The sequence below is a fragment of the Ammospiza caudacuta genome, chromosome 1, assembly GCF_027887145.1.
Source record: "Ammospiza caudacuta isolate bAmmCau1 chromosome 1, bAmmCau1.pri, whole genome shotgun sequence".
Lineage (NCBI taxonomy): Eukaryota > Metazoa > Chordata > Aves > Passeriformes > Passerellidae > Ammospiza > Ammospiza caudacuta.
Genome location: NC_080593.1, coordinates 40248406 through 40269821, shown reverse-complemented (window position 1 = coordinate 40269821; position 21416 = coordinate 40248406). Strand labels below are relative to the sequence as shown.

The following is a 21416-nucleotide window of genomic DNA, read 5'->3' as shown; positions in this document are numbered from 1 at the left end:
AGTTCTTATCAGTCCCAGGAGCTTTAATCAGCATTTCTAGAAGTCATCCATTTTTCTCCTGGCAGAGAGTCTAATTATTATATAGATACTTCAGGATTGCTTTTTCAGGAAAATAACTGCAGTATTACATTCTTAGATCAGCTGTAGTTTCTACTTCATGTTGAAGTCAGTGTTATAGATCAGTTGTAATTAACGCTGGAAAATGTTTCTACTTTTCAGGGGTAAAGAAAAGATAACTTAAAAAAATATAAATTCAGGATAATTGGGTATTGCTTGAGAAATGTTCCATTCATTAATAATAAGTGGGTAACAGAGTTTGAATTATCGGCCATGGTTTTGTCAAGCATGTCAGCATTACAGGGGAAAATGTGGCCAACTTTGATCTAGCTAAATTGGAAATTTCTAAAATGAAAATGAGAGTTTTAGTTTCAGGTATATTGATGAGGATTGTAAAAGGATTTGTCTAATCATGCTGTCATCACATCACTCTCAGAGAAAACGTGATCGTTCTAATTTGAAACTAGGGTGGTATTTTGCAAAATGGTTTGGTATGCTGAGCTGTTCAGTAGCACAGACACTGGTATGGATTTGTCAGTAATAGGGGGAAGCTTTTTTATAGTCCCATATTGTCATAATATTTTTAATGACTTTGCATACTCAGTGTTTTTCAATTATGCTTTAAAAAAAGAATTATTCTTCTTAGTACAGAAGGTATGGACAATGTATTTCTACATGACCAACTCCTTTAACAACATTGCCAAGTTCAGGGTGTGTAGATTCTGGAATAGTTGCTCCGGGTACTTGAAATGATTAATCCTACAGGAACAAAATTCTGCACATTTCAGAAACATAGAGGCAGCAGTGACAGATGCATTTTTCTTTTCCTGAAGTAATTATAATTTCAAATTATGAAGATTGACAGAGGATAGGGACATACTGAGTCAAAAAACTGTGAAGAATGATGGGATGGTAACAGTTTATTAGTTGCACTTTTTTTCTTGGTTTAAAATTACAAGGTTCCCAACTTTACCTTAACTTAGTCATATTAAAGGATTTTTTCTTTTATTTGGTTTACAGCGTAACCATATCTTCACTTCTGTTGGTAAAACCAAATAGCAGGAAAATATGTTATATGTCTTAATGCATAGTAGTCCAGTAGAGCCAGTGTGTCAGTTGGGTGAAAGTTGAAAAATTTACTTTTTGTCTGGGGATGCTCTTTTGGACAATATTTTTTGTTTCCCTTAATTGTGTTCATTTTCATCACAACCAGGACAGTGTCCTAAATACATTGAAGGACAATTCTCTGTAAAACCTGCTATTAGAAAACCCTGGTCTAAGGCTTTATTACTCCTAACCTTCCTCGCAATATAGAGGTAGCATGCAATAGATTCTTTTCCGAATTGCTGAGCCTTTTCAAGAGAATAGCAAGTCTCAAAACACAGTCCTGCTGTGCAACTGGATCTTGTTTAAAAGTTTTTCTCTTACCTCATAATTTCATTTATGCTTCCACTATTTGGAGGAATCTCTGCACTTTTATATCTTGTGACCAATAAGCAAAGATACTGATATTCAGGATTCCTTTCCTGTAAGAGTATTCAAAGTTACCATGTAATGAAGACACCACAGATATGCCTGAACCATATTCTAGCGATGTAACTCTTAAAGGGTCTCCTATATCCTTCTTTGAGAAATGCAACTGGTTTACACAGTGCCAGGACTTGAGTATTGTGCAGGTAGTGCTCGTATCCAGTTGAATAATTGAGGATTTCTAGAACTAGGATACTCTCAAAATAGGAACTCAGTGTGTTTTATGTAGCAAGTGGTTTGGCTCATCACTTAGGTCATGAATTTAGGTCATTACTTCACTCTAAATTTAACTATTTACTTTTGAGGATAACAACAACACATTATGAAATAAACCCCCATTCACTAATGTAATTTGTTTTCTGGAGCTTGTGATTTGGGCTACATTGCAGACAGCAACCTTATATCTTGAAAGTTCTGTAGTCACAGAGATGAGCCTTGTTTTAAAATTCAGACAAGTTTTATTTGATAGATTTGGCGACTTGAGAAGACATTTCTTCTTTATTAAAATGACTAGATAGTTTGGTATGTTTTTGGAATAAGATTGTCTGACATCTGCTATATATGGTTTTCTGGTTTGTGAGGAGAAAGTTTAGGGAATGTCTTGAAAATTATCATTGCACCAAGAAATCTATCATTTGAGCAATGGACTGTCTGTGAAGAACTTGGGAGACCTTAGTGTTCTGTAGGCTTGCTTTTCATTATTTGTCTAAGATTCAGACTTCTCTTGAGACCTCAGGCTAATGGGATTTTGTTGAAGTCATCAGCCAAGACCTGGTTTTCCTATATTATGCCTGAGTTAAGTTTGAAGTATGTTTATGTCAACTTCTGTTGCTGTTCATGGAATCACTGCTAGCAAGAAAAAAAGTAGTTGTTTGCTCTGCAAAACAGCTTAATTTACCCGATTGGGATTGTCCATTCCTGCGTAGTGATTTGAAGGGCAGCTTACTAAGTTACTATTTTTGAATAAATAAAGGTAATTTCACCTTACTCCTGAAAAGATCATTGAGCTGTCATTCAAAAAACCACTCTGCTTCCTTTGCATTCAAGGAGATGTACTGAAGTTCTCTGCTAATGCAAAATTTTAATTCTATTTTCCTGCCAGTCTGATCAAACTTGGAGAGGTTTTCAGAGGCTTTGGTTTTTAGATACCATTGAAATGAAAGTTAAATCCAAAGCAAAAGTTACTCTCTTCTCAGGTTTTTCTGATCTCATATAATGTAACCTGCTCTTCCCTTGCAATTGCCTGTTTAGGTGCCTGCAAGAGCAGAACATAAAACTTCACATTAAAATGTATTTGTATGATTTTTACTGATGTTGATGCATGTTAAGAAGTTAAATTCTTAGCAGTTGCTCTAATTACATCAGCTGCTAATGACTAAAGTAGCAGTCAGAGAAATTATTTATGCCTAATTTAATACTTTTAAAAATGTCCTCAAGGCATCTGCATAGAGCCATTCAGAACAGGGAGGCTGATGAGAATTAAAAGCTTTGGCTTTTGTGTGTCTTTCCCATTCTAACAAAAGTGGGCACACAACAGGAAAGAGATGGAAGCTTTGTATTTCATTTTCCTTGAGATTGACTTGAACTGAAAAATACCCTCTTGCAAGGCATTTGAGCAGAACATATTGCCTTGCTCTTTCTATCCATGTCAAAGGAGTAGCCATGGTAAAAGGAAATATGGCCCAGGAAACCCTGAGCTGAACACCAGGATACACTATGTGCTCCATGACTTACATGAGTCACCTTGCTGCACATCTGTGCTGTTTCTTACTCCCTGACTGGCTCTGTATGATTAGCATAACTCATACACAGAAGACCAGGGATTATGAATAAAGTCATTAGCGTTCCTTGAATGTGTGGGTACACGTGTGAGTGTGTTTGTCACAATGATTTTTACATGTTTGAGTCTCCTTGTGTTTAGTCATTAAGTAAATTATTTTCCTGTTTTCATAGTGAGTAACATAATGAGATTCCTCTCTCAGGTCTAGCTGCTCAGTGGGTCTCTAGCATAATAAAAAGCAATAAATATAGGCCTGAAGGGTGTTTGCTATTGTTTAGTGATGTTCACCATCTTTGGCATTTTGTTTTTTAGCATTAATAAGTATTTTCCTAACTTTAGCGTATGAATAAGAAAATATTGCACCTCTGATGTGTACAGTCAGTGGTGATACAGACTCTTTGGTGTGAAATATCATGCACTTGTAAATACACTCATACAATGGTAGATTAGCAAGTCAAATGTGGTGAGTCATCAAACTGATCAAACAAATTTGGATACGAACCCTTCACTGATAAGAGACCATTTATTTGAAACAGCCAAAGGGTGAAATATTTCAAACCCAATTTTGTAGATGGATACTTGAAAAGGGGGTTGTTTTTTATAAAATTCTAGCAAACATCTGTGTTCACTCTTAGCTTTCTAGCCAAGTGGTTTTAGTTACAGATTTTCTTGCATACATTCACATAATATATTATGGTATTTGTTATGACAGAGAGTCTGAGGTTGCAACTCAAAATCCTTACCCCAAACAACATGACTCACATTCACTCAGAGTTTCTACTTTTGTATTTATGTTATTTTGTCTGTGTCCTAAGCAGGTAAAATATCTGTTCCTTGAATAGGCACAATAACATTTTTCATTTCCTTCACTTTCTAGGCTGTGGGCACTCTCTTTTTCTATTTTTCTGTCTCATTAACAAAGTTAATTGAAGAACTTTTACTTCTATGAGGGTCTAGTTTATTTGCTGTTATGTAATTTAGCTGCTCTTGTCAAATAGTCTTTTGTGCTAGCTAGCACAGAATTTTGGTGTCTGTTTTGCTAAGCAAACTATCAGCAAAGATTAAAATGTTGTTTCTTTCTTGTTTCTTTCTCTTTCATTCTCTCTCTGTTTCTGTGTCTCCTTTTCAGGGAGACAGATTTGGCCTAAAGATGTATAATTTCTTTTGGTTTTAAAGTGAATTCAGTTTGACAGATGAAAGCCTCCTTCAGATTTTTTTCAAAATTTAGAGGATATCAGAAAAGTAGTAAAAATATTTCAGAGTACAACACAAAAGTATGTTTGAACATGAAAAGATCTAAGGCTCTCAAAAATATGTTTGCTCTGCAGTTGCTCAAGAACTAATATAACTGCTGTAACAAGACCAACAATGGGAAAACAAGTTTGTTTGACATAAAATCTTTTTTTTTTCTTATCTGCTGTTTGAGTGACTAGATGCCTCTGTTCTTGTTTAGAGATAATGTTTATGATGTTACTAGTGTGGGATAAAAATCTCATGTAGACAAAGATGCAGGCCTTGTACTAAAATACAATAATTGTATGTGAAAATTGTAAGAGTATTCTAATCTTGCTATTCAGATTTTCAGTTAGCAGAATTATCTTTTCATTAAACATACACTCTACCAAAATGAGATACCAGGGTGGTCTCAAATTACCATCCAAATTACCATCAAAAGAATGGTTTTACAGGAATCATTTAAGACAAATGCTTAAGACTAATATTTGCTTTAAGGCAATGCTTTCCAAGTGCATGAATAATAGATGTCATCAAACATTAGCTTTCCTTCTACACATTTTTTGGCAGTATGCAATAAATGATTTCAATGTTTACATTCAGTTTTATTGCTGATTAGATGTTGGCCCAATAACTGGTCATACTGCTGTCTTCAAGGCCTTGACTTCAGTAGGATTATTTTAAAAGGAAGGTATTGCATGTGTTATTGCATATAGATAGCCACCAAATGGAATGGTGGCAGTAAATGTCTGGTGAACCTCTAAGAACATGGGCAACATTGTCTCTAGTCTGTCTCCATACCCAGACTAGAGACAATGTTGTGGCTATAGTGGTAGCAGTACCTGTAACAATTTAATGCAAATCCGGATGCATATTCTGTGAACATCTAGTCAGCCTGTGTTGTTACTTTCTGTAACGGTTTTTGATATAATTTATTAAAATACTTGTCAGGCTGAGATTTTTGTTATGATGCAAGCAATGTTTTGATACATCAAACAGCAACTTGATAGGTGGAGGTTTGGAGCTTGTTTATTGCTGTTTTTTAAAAGTTGTTTTGACAACATATCTGGGAATAGAAGATATTAACATACATGTTGTACATTTCTTTTAAACAGAAAATAATATTTATGTGTTGGTTTCAGGTATAATTAAACAAAGTTTCAGTGTTTCTGAAAGACAGCCTCAGATAAGGTAGGTGTAATTTATGATTTAAATATAATTGATCACTGTTGCTATCAGTTCCAGCTGGTTGTTTCACAGTGGAACAGTTCCTCAAGTTCCTTGTGAAACATGTCCTTGGTTACCTTTAACTTTATTTTACCTCAGCCTAGGACCCCAATTCTGCTTGAGGATATGTTAGAGGGTGTATGCGCACAAAAGCTTTACATGATAAATAGTTTTAACAATGGACCATGCTACTGAAACTTAAACTGATATCAGTTTATTAGCCAAATTCTGGTTTTATATTTTTAAGCAGTTGCTTTTCCATAGAAAATGGTGCTTGTGTATTTGATAATTTAGAGTATGCTGTAGTCGTCTAGAGTAGTACCTTGTCTCTTTGAAATCCTCTGGACTTTCTGTATAAGCATAAACACCCATTTCTTGCATTTTGGAGGCCTCATTTCTTCAAAAAGGAAACAAACAGAAGCAGAATAAGTCATGTCATCCTTCTTCTAAAGATCTTCCTTTTTCTTCTGTGTCTTCAGTAACATATCAAACACATTCCCGACCATTATTTTTCTGATCACTTTGGCACCACCCTTATGCAGAAATGCTGTCAATTGTTTCTTCATTTCTGCTTTTCTTCCATATCTGGGAAAAAACTCTCAAAATCACTCCTGGCAGCATCTGTCTCCCAAACATTTTTTTTCATTTTGCCTTTGACTTAGCTAGGTAACTATTTGTAATGATTGCATTGATTCTTTTGCTTGTTTCTCCACCGACCCTGTTTGAGTCAAGTGCAATATTTTATTTTTGCTTTCAGAATGGTGCTTAGCATAACACCCATCCAGTCTGTTATTTATCCCTTCCTAACCTTACATGTTCTGCAGTCCTGTTGCAGCCTCCCCATGCTTGAGCGTTGAAGAAAGCATTTTCTTTCTCATTGTAGAAACTCATTACTATACAAATCTCTGCCCCTCACATTATCATCTGCAAAACTATTTCCTTGTCTTGATTTGTGACTACTCCTTGAAACAGTGGTTTTCCCTACTGCTACAAAAATAGATAAAAATTTGGGCTATTGTGGCTGCCATCCATCAGGACATCATGTTTATTCTTTCAGTTCCCTGGTATCTGTGCCCATTTGTTATTGCTTATCTCAGATAGTGAGATCTGCAGGCTGGGAAAGTATTTGTCTAGAGTTTAGAGAAGGATATAGCATTGATACATGTAGACCTGTATTTCTGACATTGAAATATTGCCTTCCTGGTGATGGAATACCAATTTTTTCCCCATTTTACTAGTACTGACCAAGGAAAGAAATTTTTATTTAGTAGAAGTCATTCTATTTTGGGCATGCAGAGTAAACCAGTTTTTAGAAATGGACAGTTGTAAACTAGTGAATTTGGACAGATTTCCTTTAGGTGAAACATGAGAAGGAGTCAAGGAATACTGCTGTTTTCTGTACAATCATTGATGCCAAAGACAATTAAAACTTGTTTTTTTTTTTTTTTTTAAATGATAGATTATGTTGACAGTTCTGGATAAAGACTGCGATCAGGTAATCTTGTGCTCACAAAAATTTCAAACTTTAACTTACATTAAATCTAATGATTTTCAAGTTTTTGAACATTATTACATTATTCTCCCATTGCATATAGAATGTTTCCTCTTTTATTTCTTCCTCTTTATTGCCTATTGATTTGCTTTTAAGAGTACCTTCACTCACCCACAGGCCCCACACTAAGAAAATCAAGTGTTTCTTCGTGATGAGATGGCAGTTTCATAGTCTACCAGTTGTAGCTCTTTACAATGTGAATCATCATGGTTTTATTTATAATTGTATTTTTAAATGTTAGAAAAAGAGATAATTACATTTTACATATAAATATCTTATCTGAAGTATCATTAAGGTACTTCTTAAGAGTATGAATTCCAACAGTGAATCAGTAAGATCTCATATTAATTGTCATTATCCCAGCTAAACTTCTGCAGAATGAAATGGGAAATTCTCCTGTAAAATGAATATTTCATGCAGCTCTTGCAAATTATCATGTATTTATGCATCATGATTGATGAAACAAATTTTCCATTTGAAGTACTTTTACCGAGAAGCTTCACACCCTGTAAGTTGCTAAGATGTGATTTCAGAATGCATATTGTCTGAGTTAAATAATATTTGAAATAAAATTATTTTGATCAGTTAGGATATTCATCTTCACAAAAAAGTGCTTGTTGTCTGTACTAAGTTCTATTTTACAGCTTTTAATGTAAAAACTGTATTAAGAATTTTAATTATGCAGTACAAATCCAAATTTGATGTCAACCTTCTGTAGTTTCAGTGCTGTTTTCTAAAGGGTGCTCTGTAATAACAATTCAGTTTAAACATAATGTCTGTGTGCTATAATGATCTACAGAAAAATACTTTAGCCTTTGTTGATATTTTCAGTTCTGTGAGTAAATTGAGTGAATCCATTATCTTTTGTCAGTGATGTTTTCCTTTTGGATAAAAGTCTTAAAAGCTTTGGTCAAGTCTTCAGCAGCCTATTCACACATGTACCCTCATCTTCCAAATAATGCTTCTGTATTAAAAAAAACCCCAAAAAACCAAAACAAACAAGCAAGGAACTTGGAGTGGTCCAGTGTGTGGACTTCATGGGAACTCCTAAAGTCTTTGAAGCACACAGGTACTACAAATAGACATTTAATCTGGTACTCGTAGATTTTTAAGTCAAATTGTTGCTGTCATCCTAGAAAAGAGAAAGAGCTCCTTAAGCTGAATAACAGAGAAACCTAAATGATGTCTTTCTTGGTCTTTGCTGTTTGCTGTTATCATTCTAAACATATTTCTATTCAGAAAAAAATAATTTAATACCTACAAAAGAAAAGGCCCTGACTTATTTACTTTTGGTTTATAATACAAGCCATTGACAGGAAAAGAGGAGACAAATACCACAGAAGAGAGAGCAGTGAAAAAGGGAACATGTCAAAGCAGTGAAGGTTTTATGAGTGTCCTTAACATAACTGAAGATTTTAAGGCAATAATGTCAAGACCACACTGGATTCTTTTGGGCCTTGATTATAACAGAAGTGAAACAGTTGGTAGAGAGGTGAAAATTAGGCAAAAAAAACTAAATCAGAATTATTCTTTGGATAGCATATATTTTTAGATTATTATAGCATGGCTTCCACCTTGAGCAGAACCAACTTACATTCTTCTTTAAGTGACTCAGAGAAAACGCAAAGCTTTTTTTTGTCTTACTGATTATTAAGAGAAGACCTAGGGAAAATATGTCAAACTGAATTTCACTTGGCTTTCTCAAGACATTTGCCAAAAGTCAGTGCAACAAAAACCCCCATAAATATCAATGGTGTTGTCTTCCTGAGCCTACTAGAAATGTGTCTCCCTGTGGTAGAGAAGGATGTTTATCTGTATTGCTTTATTTCTGTGAGAGCATAGTTCAGATCTGGATGGTCTTTAGACACTAATATTTGTGAATATATTTCTTCTTATTGAAGTAGCCAGCACAGAAATTCATCAGTAAAAAAGTAGTAGTAGTTCTTTTGTGGACTAGTTAATGTTGGTATTTGGATTTCATCACCCTCTCAGTAGAATTTTTAATCTTGACATAAGATCACATTGGGAAAAAAAAAAAAAAAAAGAACATTTTCTGTGGTTGTAAATTTATACATCAGACTTGATGATCCTCAGGGTGTTTCTGTGAGAGTAAATGTTAGAATATCTAAATTAGTCTCTGAAGTGTGATTTAGAGAAAGTTGTATTTAGGAGAGGTACAGGGCTGCTGGCTGAAGTTCAATACTTTGAGCAAAGCTTTGCTTAGCTCCCAAGTCTAATGGTCAATGTGGAAAGATTATTTTGTGAACTAATGTTCTTCTGTGATCCACTAAGTGTTTTATAGTGGAAGCCTGCTGATAAACTTTTATTTAATCTCTGAGCCTGACATGGTGTATGAATTCAATACACAAGATTAAAAATCCTAAACAATAGATTTACCTCATTGAAATAGTCCACATCAGACATATTATTATAATGCTTAGGGTAGAATGAAAATAAATTCAATAACATCAAAATATATGAAAAAATATGTTTTGTTAGTCTATGTAAAAAAAATCAATTAAGAAAATTATGTTTCTCATATATTTATCCTTTTGAATAAGTATGACACAATTTTAACAATTGTTGAGGTACATTAATACTGCTTCTGTCATGGAGTAATTTAGTGATTCAGACAAAGGGATTTTCTTTTGAAACACATTGTCACTTATATTGTCTAAATTTTTAACATTTTAGATTATCCTTTTTTTGTTCCCAGAATTATTGGAAAAACAAGTCAAACATTTCAACTTGGTATTTACAGCTGCGAGTTTTAAACATTCTGTGCTATTAATGTGCTAAGGCAACAAAATGAGCTGCCCTCCTGATTTTTCTCTTGCCATCTACAGCATTGGCAGGAATTGCTGTATCACAAGGAAAGGTGCATCAGATCAGTGACCCTGTTCAGCAGATTCTTGTTCAGCTGCACAAAATTATCTTCAGCACTAAAGTATGCATTACTGTTGCTTTTGACATTCTGTACTTTTTAGTCATTTGCTGTTGTCAAAATGATGTTACTGCAAAGTGCTGCTAATTTAGTTACTGTTCTTTAAAAACAACAGAACTTGACATTTTTGCAGATGGCAGGATGCTTTAAAAATACATCATTAAAATAAAGACTAACTTTGAATATTAGTATGTGGAGGATGGCAATAATTGAGTCATATAAAAAAAAAGCTGTAGCTCACCTCAGAAAAATGGATTGTACAGTAAAGTATTTTTACAACATTCTCTCATACCAGCAATATGACTACTTAAGGTGACAATATCATATACTGACATGGAGAGTTAATGAAATGCTTTCTTCTGTGGTAATAGTTTTGATAATTTTAAGTTGTATTTTAATTATCAGCACATAGTAATGCTCTCTTGGGAGTTTTAGTGCAATAGATGAAATCCTGAACATGTTAACTTTTTGAAATGTCAAATAGTTTTCAAATTTAAGACTTATTTTTAAAATTAAGTCCAACTTCATAGTGAGAGTTGAAGTTATTTCATTTTGATTCCAAAACAAAAATGGAGCAGAGCTGGTACAAAATCTGCCTTGAATTCTCACATAAAAATGTGATTGGAACCTCTTTATTCTGCAGAAGGATGGCTACCATGCAGCTATTTGAAACATTTGCTATTATTAGAGAAAAAGCTTTTTATTTTCCAAAATTAAGTTTACATTTGGGACATGATGTTTATCACCTCAGGGCTTTTGAGATTTATCAGCCACATTTGTTTGGTTTTGTTTAGAACAGAATAACATAACTGAACTTGGGTGTGCTTTACATGTCTCCTTTTTGTTTTCTTTTTTCTTTCCTTTTAATTGTCAAGCTTATCAAAACAGGTAATACAAGAACTAAATTATCAGAGACAAAAGAAACAAACATTATTTAAGACAATTGGAAATTATATCCTTCTCCTATCAGGAGAAATGAGGCAGTTCAGTTTTTACATGGTATTTTAGGAGCATGTCCAAGGTGCTCATTAGTTCTATCCTATCCTTTCTGTTGAAGGAGGTTTTCTCAAGTGGCTTACTAATTAGTATGAGTTATTGTAATGTGGATACTCAAGAACTGAGAACTAACAGCAGCTCAAAAACTGGCTCAGAATTGACCACTGAAGCAGTAGCGCCAGCTTTTCTCTGATGTCAGAGAAACCAAAATCCATACCTGTACTTGTTTACTATGTTCCACATGCCTCCCTTGCACTTGTTTATGTTTTTACAAATCTGAGGTCAAGTATTTTTTATAATACACAGCTGTTTTCTCAAACTGTTACATATTCCAGTTGACAGTTTTAAACTGAAGTTTGCAAGGAGGAGTTCTTGCCTGTTAGTTCTTGGCTGCCAGCAGCCTTCCCTGTTTCCATGGGAACAAGAATCAGAGTGATCTCTGGAAAACAATGTAAGAGAAAGCTTTTTAAAAAGCATTATGTAAATCCTTGGCTTTTTTTTTTTTTACTGATCTGACAACTGATTTGATTAAAACAAAAGCTAAAATTGAACACTAGTGCCTGAGGCAACTCCAAGTTTCTCAAGCACTGGACTTGTTCTTTACCATTTCTGCTTCAGAATATCCCAGTATCCCCATGGTACATTAACTACACACTGCAGTGGTATGTAATCCATAGAATATGTTGTCAGCCTTTCCTAGGGCATCATTTTTTTACTCTCTCATAGGCTAAGGATCATTCAACTTCTGACTTAAAGCAAATGTATAAGGCCTTATCTGCATGAGAAAAGAGTAGTGTCTGTCTGTGAGAAAAAAAAAAAAAATCTCTGCATGCCAGCAGCTGTCTGGAGAAGTCTTTTGTGCTTAGCATGTGACATTGATCCCTGGTTTATTAGAGCAAATCAGGACTCCGGTGAGGCCAATAAAACCATTCTGGATTTATTGCTGTCTAAGAGCAGTAATTTGTTCCAGTGGGATAAATGTCTCTATAATGTCTCCTATGGCAGGGTTTGAATGTGAATCATTAGGGGTCAACCCCTCCCTAAGTAGTCAAAAAGCTTCCTGAATTCAGTTGAGTGGTACTTCATGAATTCACATCAATGAAATTATTATAAAGTGTGTATGAAATGGGAGAAAATCATAGTTTTTCAACAACAGAGCAACAGAGAAGATAAATTCAAAAGGGTAGTAACATACCGTAGAATTGTTGTCAGACTGGGTTGATGTCATTGCAGTTACCAACAGCTGAAACTGTACATTTGCTGTTGGAACATAAAAATTATTTTAAAGGAAAAAATAATGTAAAGTCTTTATTGAAGACTTTAAGTACATTATTTGTGGGAGTTTTGTTTGGGTTTTTGTTGTTTTTCTAAATATAGGTGAAAAATGTGTTCTTTTTCAACCAAAAGGATACAGGAAGAAAAAGTATATAAAACTAGTTATGCTTCATAAACAAGTGAAAGGTAAATTACCCCCCTCAGGAAGCTTAGAGCAAAAGGGATGTTCTGAATTGTATGAAGACCCTTGAGGACATTAAAAGAGGCCATTGAAGCCATTCTATGCACATTCAAGGAAGGTCTAAGTTTCTTCATTAATTTCAGATTGAGAGATTCATTATAGCCAACATGAAATCTAAGGCAATGTTCTATGTGCTTCATCTGTAGAAAAATGTCCCAAATACTGGCACTTTGATCAGGGAGGCAAATTTGGTATTACCAGTGTTAGACTAATAAAGATGATTACCTTCAAGACTAGAGGAACTGGGTTCATGGTAAGCTAAGCCTAACAGAATGGGCAAACAAAGGAGCCTTATTCTAATATGTTACTAAATCAAGCCTTACACTGTTGTTTATCACCATGTCATTAGATAACGATGTTTCTTTTTTCAGGGTAGCTACATTTCTCAGTAATGGCACTTCTGAATGGGTCCCTTTCATGGCAGGTGTAACTGAATGGTGAAAGTGCATTTCTTTGTCTCATGTAGCTCCCTCCAGCTTTGCAATGCAACTTGGAAAGGAGAATCGTTGAGAGATTCAAGAAGTCCCTTTTCAGTCAGAAGAGCAATCCTTGTAAACTGGAATCAGAAATCAAAAAGGTGTGGTACACCATTTACTACTTGTGTTCAAGTTTGTCTCTCTTTCCATTCAGTCATGCTATTGATATCAGTATCAGAAAAATGTAAGTGTAAGAATCCATTTTCAAAAGGAAATATTTTAAATATTTTCCAGCTATCCTATATTTGGAAAATATGGAGTCTCCTTAAGTAAGAAATTTTTGCAGGATGGTTTCAGGTTTGTATCTTGTCATTAGAACTCTTTCTGTAAATGGTAAGGACCTGCTAACTCCTAAGACACAAACCCAGATTTCATCTCATCAGAGCTCAAAAAGACAAGTGGAAGGGTAACATAACTAGAGACTATATAAGCTCTTAAGTAATACAAGCTCCGCTTGATTTGATTTGTTAATAGTTCCTTAATATTTTTCTTATTTTGGACTGTATGCCTACTTAAACCATTAAGAGAGCAGTGTCCCAGAGTACCTTAAATATAACATACCTTGTCCTGCTGTTGCACAGTGTGTCAGCAACATTTTAGTGTCATCAATTTAAAAGTACTGCAGATTTGTAAGAATGAAAAAGCATTCTTGCTTGTTTTCCAGTGACATGCTGGATGCTTTCCAACAGAGATCTAATGACTAATATCAGAATTTATAAATGTTCCTTCACAATCTCCTGAGAGGACTGCAGTCAAAGGATTTGAACTTTATTTCCTTGGCATCTGTGTACTGTGGGATACTGAAGTGAAGATGTTTCATTTATGAATTGATGATAAAGTAGTTATTAGTTTTATTATTGTACGTAAAATTTGATGACTAAGGTGACTTATTATCATTCACATAGTTCTCCCTCTGTAACTTAATTTGATTATCACCTACTTCCACTGAATTATAGAATCTTCTGTGTAATTGTTTGCTGTGAAACAGACTCATCCCAAATTCTGGATCCTTCCTTTGCTTTTGTAATAATTAAGCTGAGGTGCTAAAACTTCCTGGAAGGTGGCACATTGGTAGTACATTAGATGCTTCTAAGGATGCTTCTTTCTGAGCTATCAGTTTCATGCTGTCCTGTTAAGTTGGAATTTGTATTAAATATTCCAGAATTTCAGCCATAACATTAAATCTAAGAAATACCTGCTCATTGTGTATTGAGTTGATGTTTTCAGAAACAAATGCCCAAAAATATGGTAAGAAAAAGGAAGTGTTTATTATAAAATTAACTTAATTTTCAGGTGTTCAGAAATAAAGGAAATTATTTGTAAATGTTATCAACTGTAAAATTGTGTTAGCTTCAAAACTATTGGACTTTAACCTGTAGAAAAGGAAAGAAATACTTTATTTAGAAAGTAAATGGTAATAAATTGAAAATGCTTGAAACATTGAATACAATTCTGGGCATTCTACCTTGAAGGAAAGATCATTTGGAGGTAATGGGAAGAACCTAAATAGAGAAAAGAATGATGTTGAACTCTTACAGCAAATGTTGTTATGAGGTTTTACAATTTCTGGAAATAAAATTTTAAAATAATGGGGTTTTAACTACATCAAGTTAGAAAACCTAATAAGAATTACAGACAAAAAGATTCCTCCATAAATCTGTGGTGGAGTAAAGGTCTTCTAACAGCAGAGATTCTTCTGTTTCTGTAACTGTAAAAGTTATCATGTTGCAGAAATGCATAACTGAGATTTCTCTCCCATGCACAAAAGTGGTCCTGTTGGAGTTGTTACCTTGTTACCTGTAGATATTTTCAAAACTAGATGCTTTTAAGTTTGTCGGTATCATTGCTCATATAATCAAGTAGCTGAACTGACTTTCAGATTTCAAAAGTGCTGGAATGGGAGTTCTAATGGGAATTATGCCACTTGAATATCAGCTAACAATTTTGCTTGAAGCCACAATTTTAAAAACCAGAGTCCTAAGCTGCTTCTCTCATAGGTTCAAGAGAACACACTTTCCTTTTTATCTTCACACAAATGTATAGTTTGTGACATTTTTTCAGATAATCTGAAAAACTCAGTGTTTTATACAAAGTGCAGCTTGCAATGTTCAGTGATTCTGGAGAGAAAAAGGTAGAATGTTCGTAATCATGTTCACCACTTTTTCATTAATCTCAAAAGTAGTGAAATTTCTTTTGATTTCTGATTGCACTGGGAAACATAAGTGTAAACTGCCTCCCAGAAGTCTGAAGTTTTGGCAAATGAGAAGGAGGAACTTTTCAGGTGTCTTTATTTGTTTGGTCTCTTTTCTTTTTCCCTAGATGCTGCTGAATTGATTGAACCCAATATCTTCACAACAGATTGGCATGGGGTACATCTTTCTTCAGGTGGAAATATGCTGCTGCCAGATGATAGAAAAGGTAAGCGAAGCACCATAATCTTTGGTAGTGGCATATATTTTTCTGATAAAATGTATAGTAACAATGTATATTTTTCTAATAAAATGTATGGTATCAAAGCAGAAGGAATTGCTACTCTATGATCAGTCTTTAAAGACAATAAAGTTATGTTGACCATACTGATTTTCTAGGGTGGGTTATTGGTTTTTGGTTTGGAGTTCTTGGTTGGTTGGGTTTTGTTTTGTTCAATTCCTGGTAAGATACACAGCTCAGCACTGCTGGAACTTTCTACTGATTGAAGAGAGTACACTTTGAAATTATAAAGAAATATCACAGATACAAATAGTTCATGATTCATCCATGAAAGTTAATAGAAATGTTTGTAAGTGAAAATATCATATTAAGGACTTACCTGTCCTTGTGTATGACTTTTAAATCAACTATGTTTAAACCCTTAGGTTGTTCTTTTGTCATGTTTGAAACAGTCGTAATTGGTTGATTTAATTACATAGATCAAACCATAAAAACTTGAGGAGGGAAAAATGCACACATGCATATATATATATATATATATATATATATATATATATGTATATGTGTATATGTATATATGTATATATATATATATATATATGTATGTACTTTAGAAAATATATCTATATATATGTGTCAATTCTACTTTGACTAGTGATACTCAGCTAGACAAATCATACACACCATTTAAAATCAAACCTGCCAACCTGCCAGCTGTGGTGTCACCCAGGGTGGGGAACTACAATTCCTGGTTCAGAGATGTTTTACATCATGTGGTTTTTTGTGCAGTAGACATAAGGGAAATGTGCTGCCTGTATTTTGGTAATTGTCCCAATTACATTCTTCTAAATACAGAAAAAACTGTTGCAATCCATGGACTAGCAAATACAGTAACATGAAAATCTGTGGCACCAGAAAGAAGAGTGAAAAACTTTAATTTTGATGGTCTTTGTGTTGAAAATAGCATATCTGTTCCGCAGCTTATTGCAAAAACCAGAATTAATACTAGGTGTCAAGGGTGACATTGGAGTAGGAAATGAGTTCCTAACAATCTCTTTAAATATGAGCATTATTTTGTTCCTGGAGACGATAATGCAATTTGTTGATATACTCATTATCTGTAATTTTTGAATCTCTTAACCTGCAGACAATACTTTTGTCCTCACAAATTGCTGCTGGCTGTGTGCCCTTTCCACTGTAAATTTCCTCTGTAAGTGGGAAAAAATATGAAAGTTGCATTTCTGAGTTCTGTTACATTAAGTCTTTATTTTTCATTGGTTAGAATATTTCCATAGTGCATGTGCACCAAATGTTCATATCATGCCATAAAATCACCCCACCTTTTCGGGGGGTCATTATGCTCAGTGGGAGTTACTGATCATGAAGCTTCTGGCTTGTCATTGTGTTTGAAGTGGAATTGCTAAGAAACTGATAAGGGAGCACAGATTCCAAATTCAGTAGTGTAACATTGCTTGCCTTTTACTTGAAAGCATTCTTGGCACTTCTGGCATGGCAGAAGGGATGACATATGAGCAGTTGCAGGTAAGCTGTATATTTACCTGTATGTATTCATTTATTACTCTTAATGAGTATAATTCATTGAAATTAAGTTCTTTTGTGTTGTACACTCTAATTGAAGAGGTTCTGGAGGAAAGTGGTTATTACAGCTTCTCTTCTTACAGGTCAGTCTAGTCAATTTAAAAAGAAAAGGTTAATTATGAAGTGCTAAACCCAAATGTATCATCTTCCTGTTTATGTGACTGCAATTCACTTTAAACTTGGTGCAGTATGTGGTTTATTATAATACATGGATGTATGGACTGGAAGAAATGTGTGTGGGATATGTTAGCTAATATAAGCAGCTTTTTTGGACCACATCTATTTTCTTCATTCAGATGAAAGAGTCGTACAAGTGTAGCAGCAATTTCCTCACATTTTTTCCCACATAAACTCACATTTAAACAAAAGATTAATTACATAGAAGAATATTTTATGTTAACACACTGCCATTACAGGATTTAAAGGAAAAGCTGATATCTTTAGCAAAATATTAGAGTACGGTGCAAAAGCCAGAATAAGTGTTTACTAGCACGAAAGTGCAGGGGATGAAAACAAATGTGGTGGTCTTTGAAACTAGGCAAATGCTTTGTCCTCACGATGGTATCTTTTCCTGCAAGAAAATTTTGACACAAGAGAGAAAATTAACTATATAATTTTTCATGTTTTTCACCTGATATCCTATTATTTGTCATCTCAAATATTCTTTAATGCAAAAGAAACATTAACTGCTTCAATTAAGTAAGTCTTTCTTGTCTTTACATTAATCACCTTTTTAAAGTCTGAGAGACTGCAGTTAGGTTTTCTAAAACAAACGAATAAACAAACATAAACCCTCCCAGCCCCTTGCCCTGACTGTTATAAGTATTAAGAAATTTTAAGAATGGTTCCTGGTGCCTCAGCATACTTTTCAGTTATTTTTTATCTTTGCAAGGTTTCTGGTATGATTCAAACTCAAAAAATTTCTGATGGTAGTCGATAGGCTACTCATTAAACTGATATTTCAGCTGCCAGCTCAAAGTATTGAAAATCATGATTCAACACTCCCAAAATAAAATAACAGTTCAATCTTTAAACCTTCAGGGTGTGCTTGAATTATGTTTACAGATTACTTTTTCACCCACGAGGTCTAACAAACTTCTTCATGAATGTTTTCAAGTATTTTAAAATCTTTGTCCTCATGAAAATCTCCCAGAATTTGATGCTTAGAAAAAGCATTGCACAACTTATGGAAAAAAAAAAGAGAAGAAAAAGACATCAAGGTCTGCCAAGTCCTATATAAATATACAAATGTGTTGTAGTTTTATAGGGATTTATCTCACAGACTAGTAAAAAGTGTCTAATTAACTGTAACAAAGGTGGTGAATATGCTGAATATGGACTTCAGTATTTTTTTTTAACAAGAACTACTAGAGAGATAAGGTGTCTATTAAAGGAAATCAGAATGATAATGTGTCTCATTTTGAATGGACATGTAAGGATTGAGTCCAACTCCCTGCTGCTCACAGGACTTTCTAACACTAAGCCATATGACCAAGAGCTTCATCCAGATACTCCTTGAACTCGGACAGGCTTGGTGCTGTGATCACTTGCCTGGGGAGACAGTTCCAGTGAGGAACCCTTTCCTCATGGCCAGTCTGAACTTCTCTTAGCACAACTTGATTTCATTCCCTTGTGTCCTATTACTGTGAATGTAGCTACTGAAATGTAGAGCACACTTCAAGGTTGCAGGCACATATGGTGATACTTTCAGCATATGAGGGCCACAGAAATGCACATGGGATTAACAGTGGTGAAATAATTTACTGTCTTTTTTTCCTGATTTATTCAGAACTTTTTCTCTGCTCGAATTCCTTAGAGGGCAGCTGTTCTGCAGAAAACTAACTTAAAATTCTAAATCTTTAAAAATGTCATTTTAAGGGAGGCATAAAAAGTTGTCCTTCATAGCTACATGGGATGACAGCATAGTATAAGGAATTCTTCTTGATCCTGCAGCAGGAAATGGATGAAAGAGTGAGCAGTACATTTCAACACATATGTAAGCTCTGGAGAAGGCCAGGGATATTCATCCTTAATCACATTGGTTGATGTGCTATATCTTTGATTTTCACAGGAGCACAGCAAAATTGGAAAGCACATTTTGTTTTCCCTGAGCCACACAATTTCTTTAGCAGCACTTTGAGTATGTTACTCACAGTCAGTGCTGATCTGTGTTTTCTTTGTGGGTTTTGTAGCAAAGACAAAATTGATTTTGGAGTGAATTTTGGAGGAATGGAGTGAAATCTCCTTAGAGGTGAAGATGTATGTTGTCTAGATTTTGTTGGGGTTTTTTAATTGCTTAGATTTGTTAATGGCATGCACAAAACTGCTATTGCAGACTTTGCCTGACTCCATTGCATGTGTGTCACTACAGCATGTCCTGGCTTTAGCTGGCAGGTACAAGACAGTTGTACTGCAACCCTGTTGTTGGTCTGTCACCAGCAACTTGTTTGTTCAGTATGTTTTTTGTGGTGGATTGACCGTGGCTGAATGCCAGGTATCCACCACAGCTGCTCTGTCACTCCTCTCCACAACTGGTTGGGGTAGAGAAAATATAACAGAAGGTTCATGAATTGAGATAAGGACAGGGAGAGACATCACTCACCAATTCCTGTCACAGGCAGAACAGACTCGACTTGGGGATATTAGCTGAATTTATTACTGATCAGAATCAGAGCAGGATAATGAGAAGCAAAACAAATCTTAAAAATCTCCCCACTCCCCTCTCTCCTTCCTGGCTTTACCTGCTCCCCAAAAGGGGTGCAGAGAGACAGGGAATGGGGCTTACAGTCTGTTCATCACAGGTTTTTCCAAGGAGAGGAGTCCTTCCCCTTCTCCACTGTGGGGTTGCTCCCAGAGGAGACAGTTCTCCACAAACTCCTCCAGCCTAAGTGCTTCCCATGAGTTCTTCATGAACTGCCCCAACATGGGTCACTTTTCCAGGGGGCATAGTCCTTCAAGAATAGCCTGTTCCAGTGTGAGTCCCCCACAGCATCACAAGTCCTTCCAGGAAACCTGCTTCAGTGTGGGTTCTCTCTCCATGGGTGTGCAGATCCCTGCCAGGAGCCTGTTACAGCATAGGCCTCCATGGGCTCACAGCCTTCTCTCAGGCATTCACCTCTCCAGTCTGGGTCTCCTGCATGGGCTGCAGGGGGGTCTCTGCACTCCCATGGACCTCCATGGGCTGCTCCATGGACCTCCCATGGACCTCCACAGCTGTCTCACCATGGGCTGCAGGGGAATCTCAGCCCTGATGTAGAGCAGCTCCTGCCCGTCCGGCTCCACTGACCTTGGTGTCTGCAGAGTTGCTGTTCTCACATTCCTCTCACCCTTCTCTTCTCTGAGCACAACTAAATCTGAACATTAACTTTTTTCCCTTTTGAATCTGTTATTACAGAGGAATTATCACCATCTCTGATGGGCTCAGCCTTGGCCAGCAGCAGTGCTGGAGCCAGTGGGCATTGGCTCTGTCAGACCTGGGGGAAGCTTCTGGCAGCTTCTCACAGAAGCCACTCCTGTAGCTCTCCACTACCAAAACCTGTCCATGCAAACCCAGTTTGAACACTATTATTTGCTGTGATGCATAATTATGTTTGGTTCCCTTGTCACTATTATGTTAATTGTTTCCCAGACAAGGTTCTACTCCCAAATAACTTATATTCTTTCCTCCTGAAAACTGACAGACCAGGCTTTAGCCTTGGCTGTCAAAAACATGTCTATATTTCTGTATTGCTGTATTTTCTGAAGTGTGTTCTGCTCAGTGCCATTCAGAGCCTTCAGAACTTGAGCAATTTTTATTTTTTGCTGCTCACACTCTATCCAAAAAGCCAGAGTCCAGTTTTGATAGCTGTCCAGTATTGAATGATTCATTTGGTTAGCAGACAGAATCATTAGGTTTCACCTCAAACTCTTCAAACAACATGAGCAAGCTAGAAGAACAAATCAGTTTCCTGAGCTGCACTGCAAGTCACTTATCAGTGTCCACCATTACCTGGTTTTATTCCATCACACAGTAATTGGTTTGCAGCCCTCACAGCAACATGCCGTCAGCCATTCTTGCCTAAAGCTGATTTGAGCCT

General features: G+C 35.6%; 1 protein-coding gene across 1 annotated transcript in view; it reads left to right on the top strand.

Moving 5' to 3' along the window:
• Positions 1-20858, top strand: part of NEK10 (NIMA related kinase 10) — an 82789-nt gene extending 61931 nt beyond the window's left edge. The window contains 9 exon segments of the mRNA XM_058800420.1: positions 1591-1733; positions 7287-7322; positions 7423-7603; positions 10226-10326; positions 13302-13443; positions 15631-15756; positions 17258-17283; positions 17368-17423; positions 20735-20858. Coding sequence (XP_058656403.1) covers positions 1591-1733; positions 7287-7322; positions 7423-7603; positions 10226-10326; positions 13302-13443; positions 15631-15756; positions 17258-17283; positions 17368-17423; positions 20735-20858 — 935 coding nt within the window.
• Positions 20859-21416: the final 558 nt, after the last annotated feature.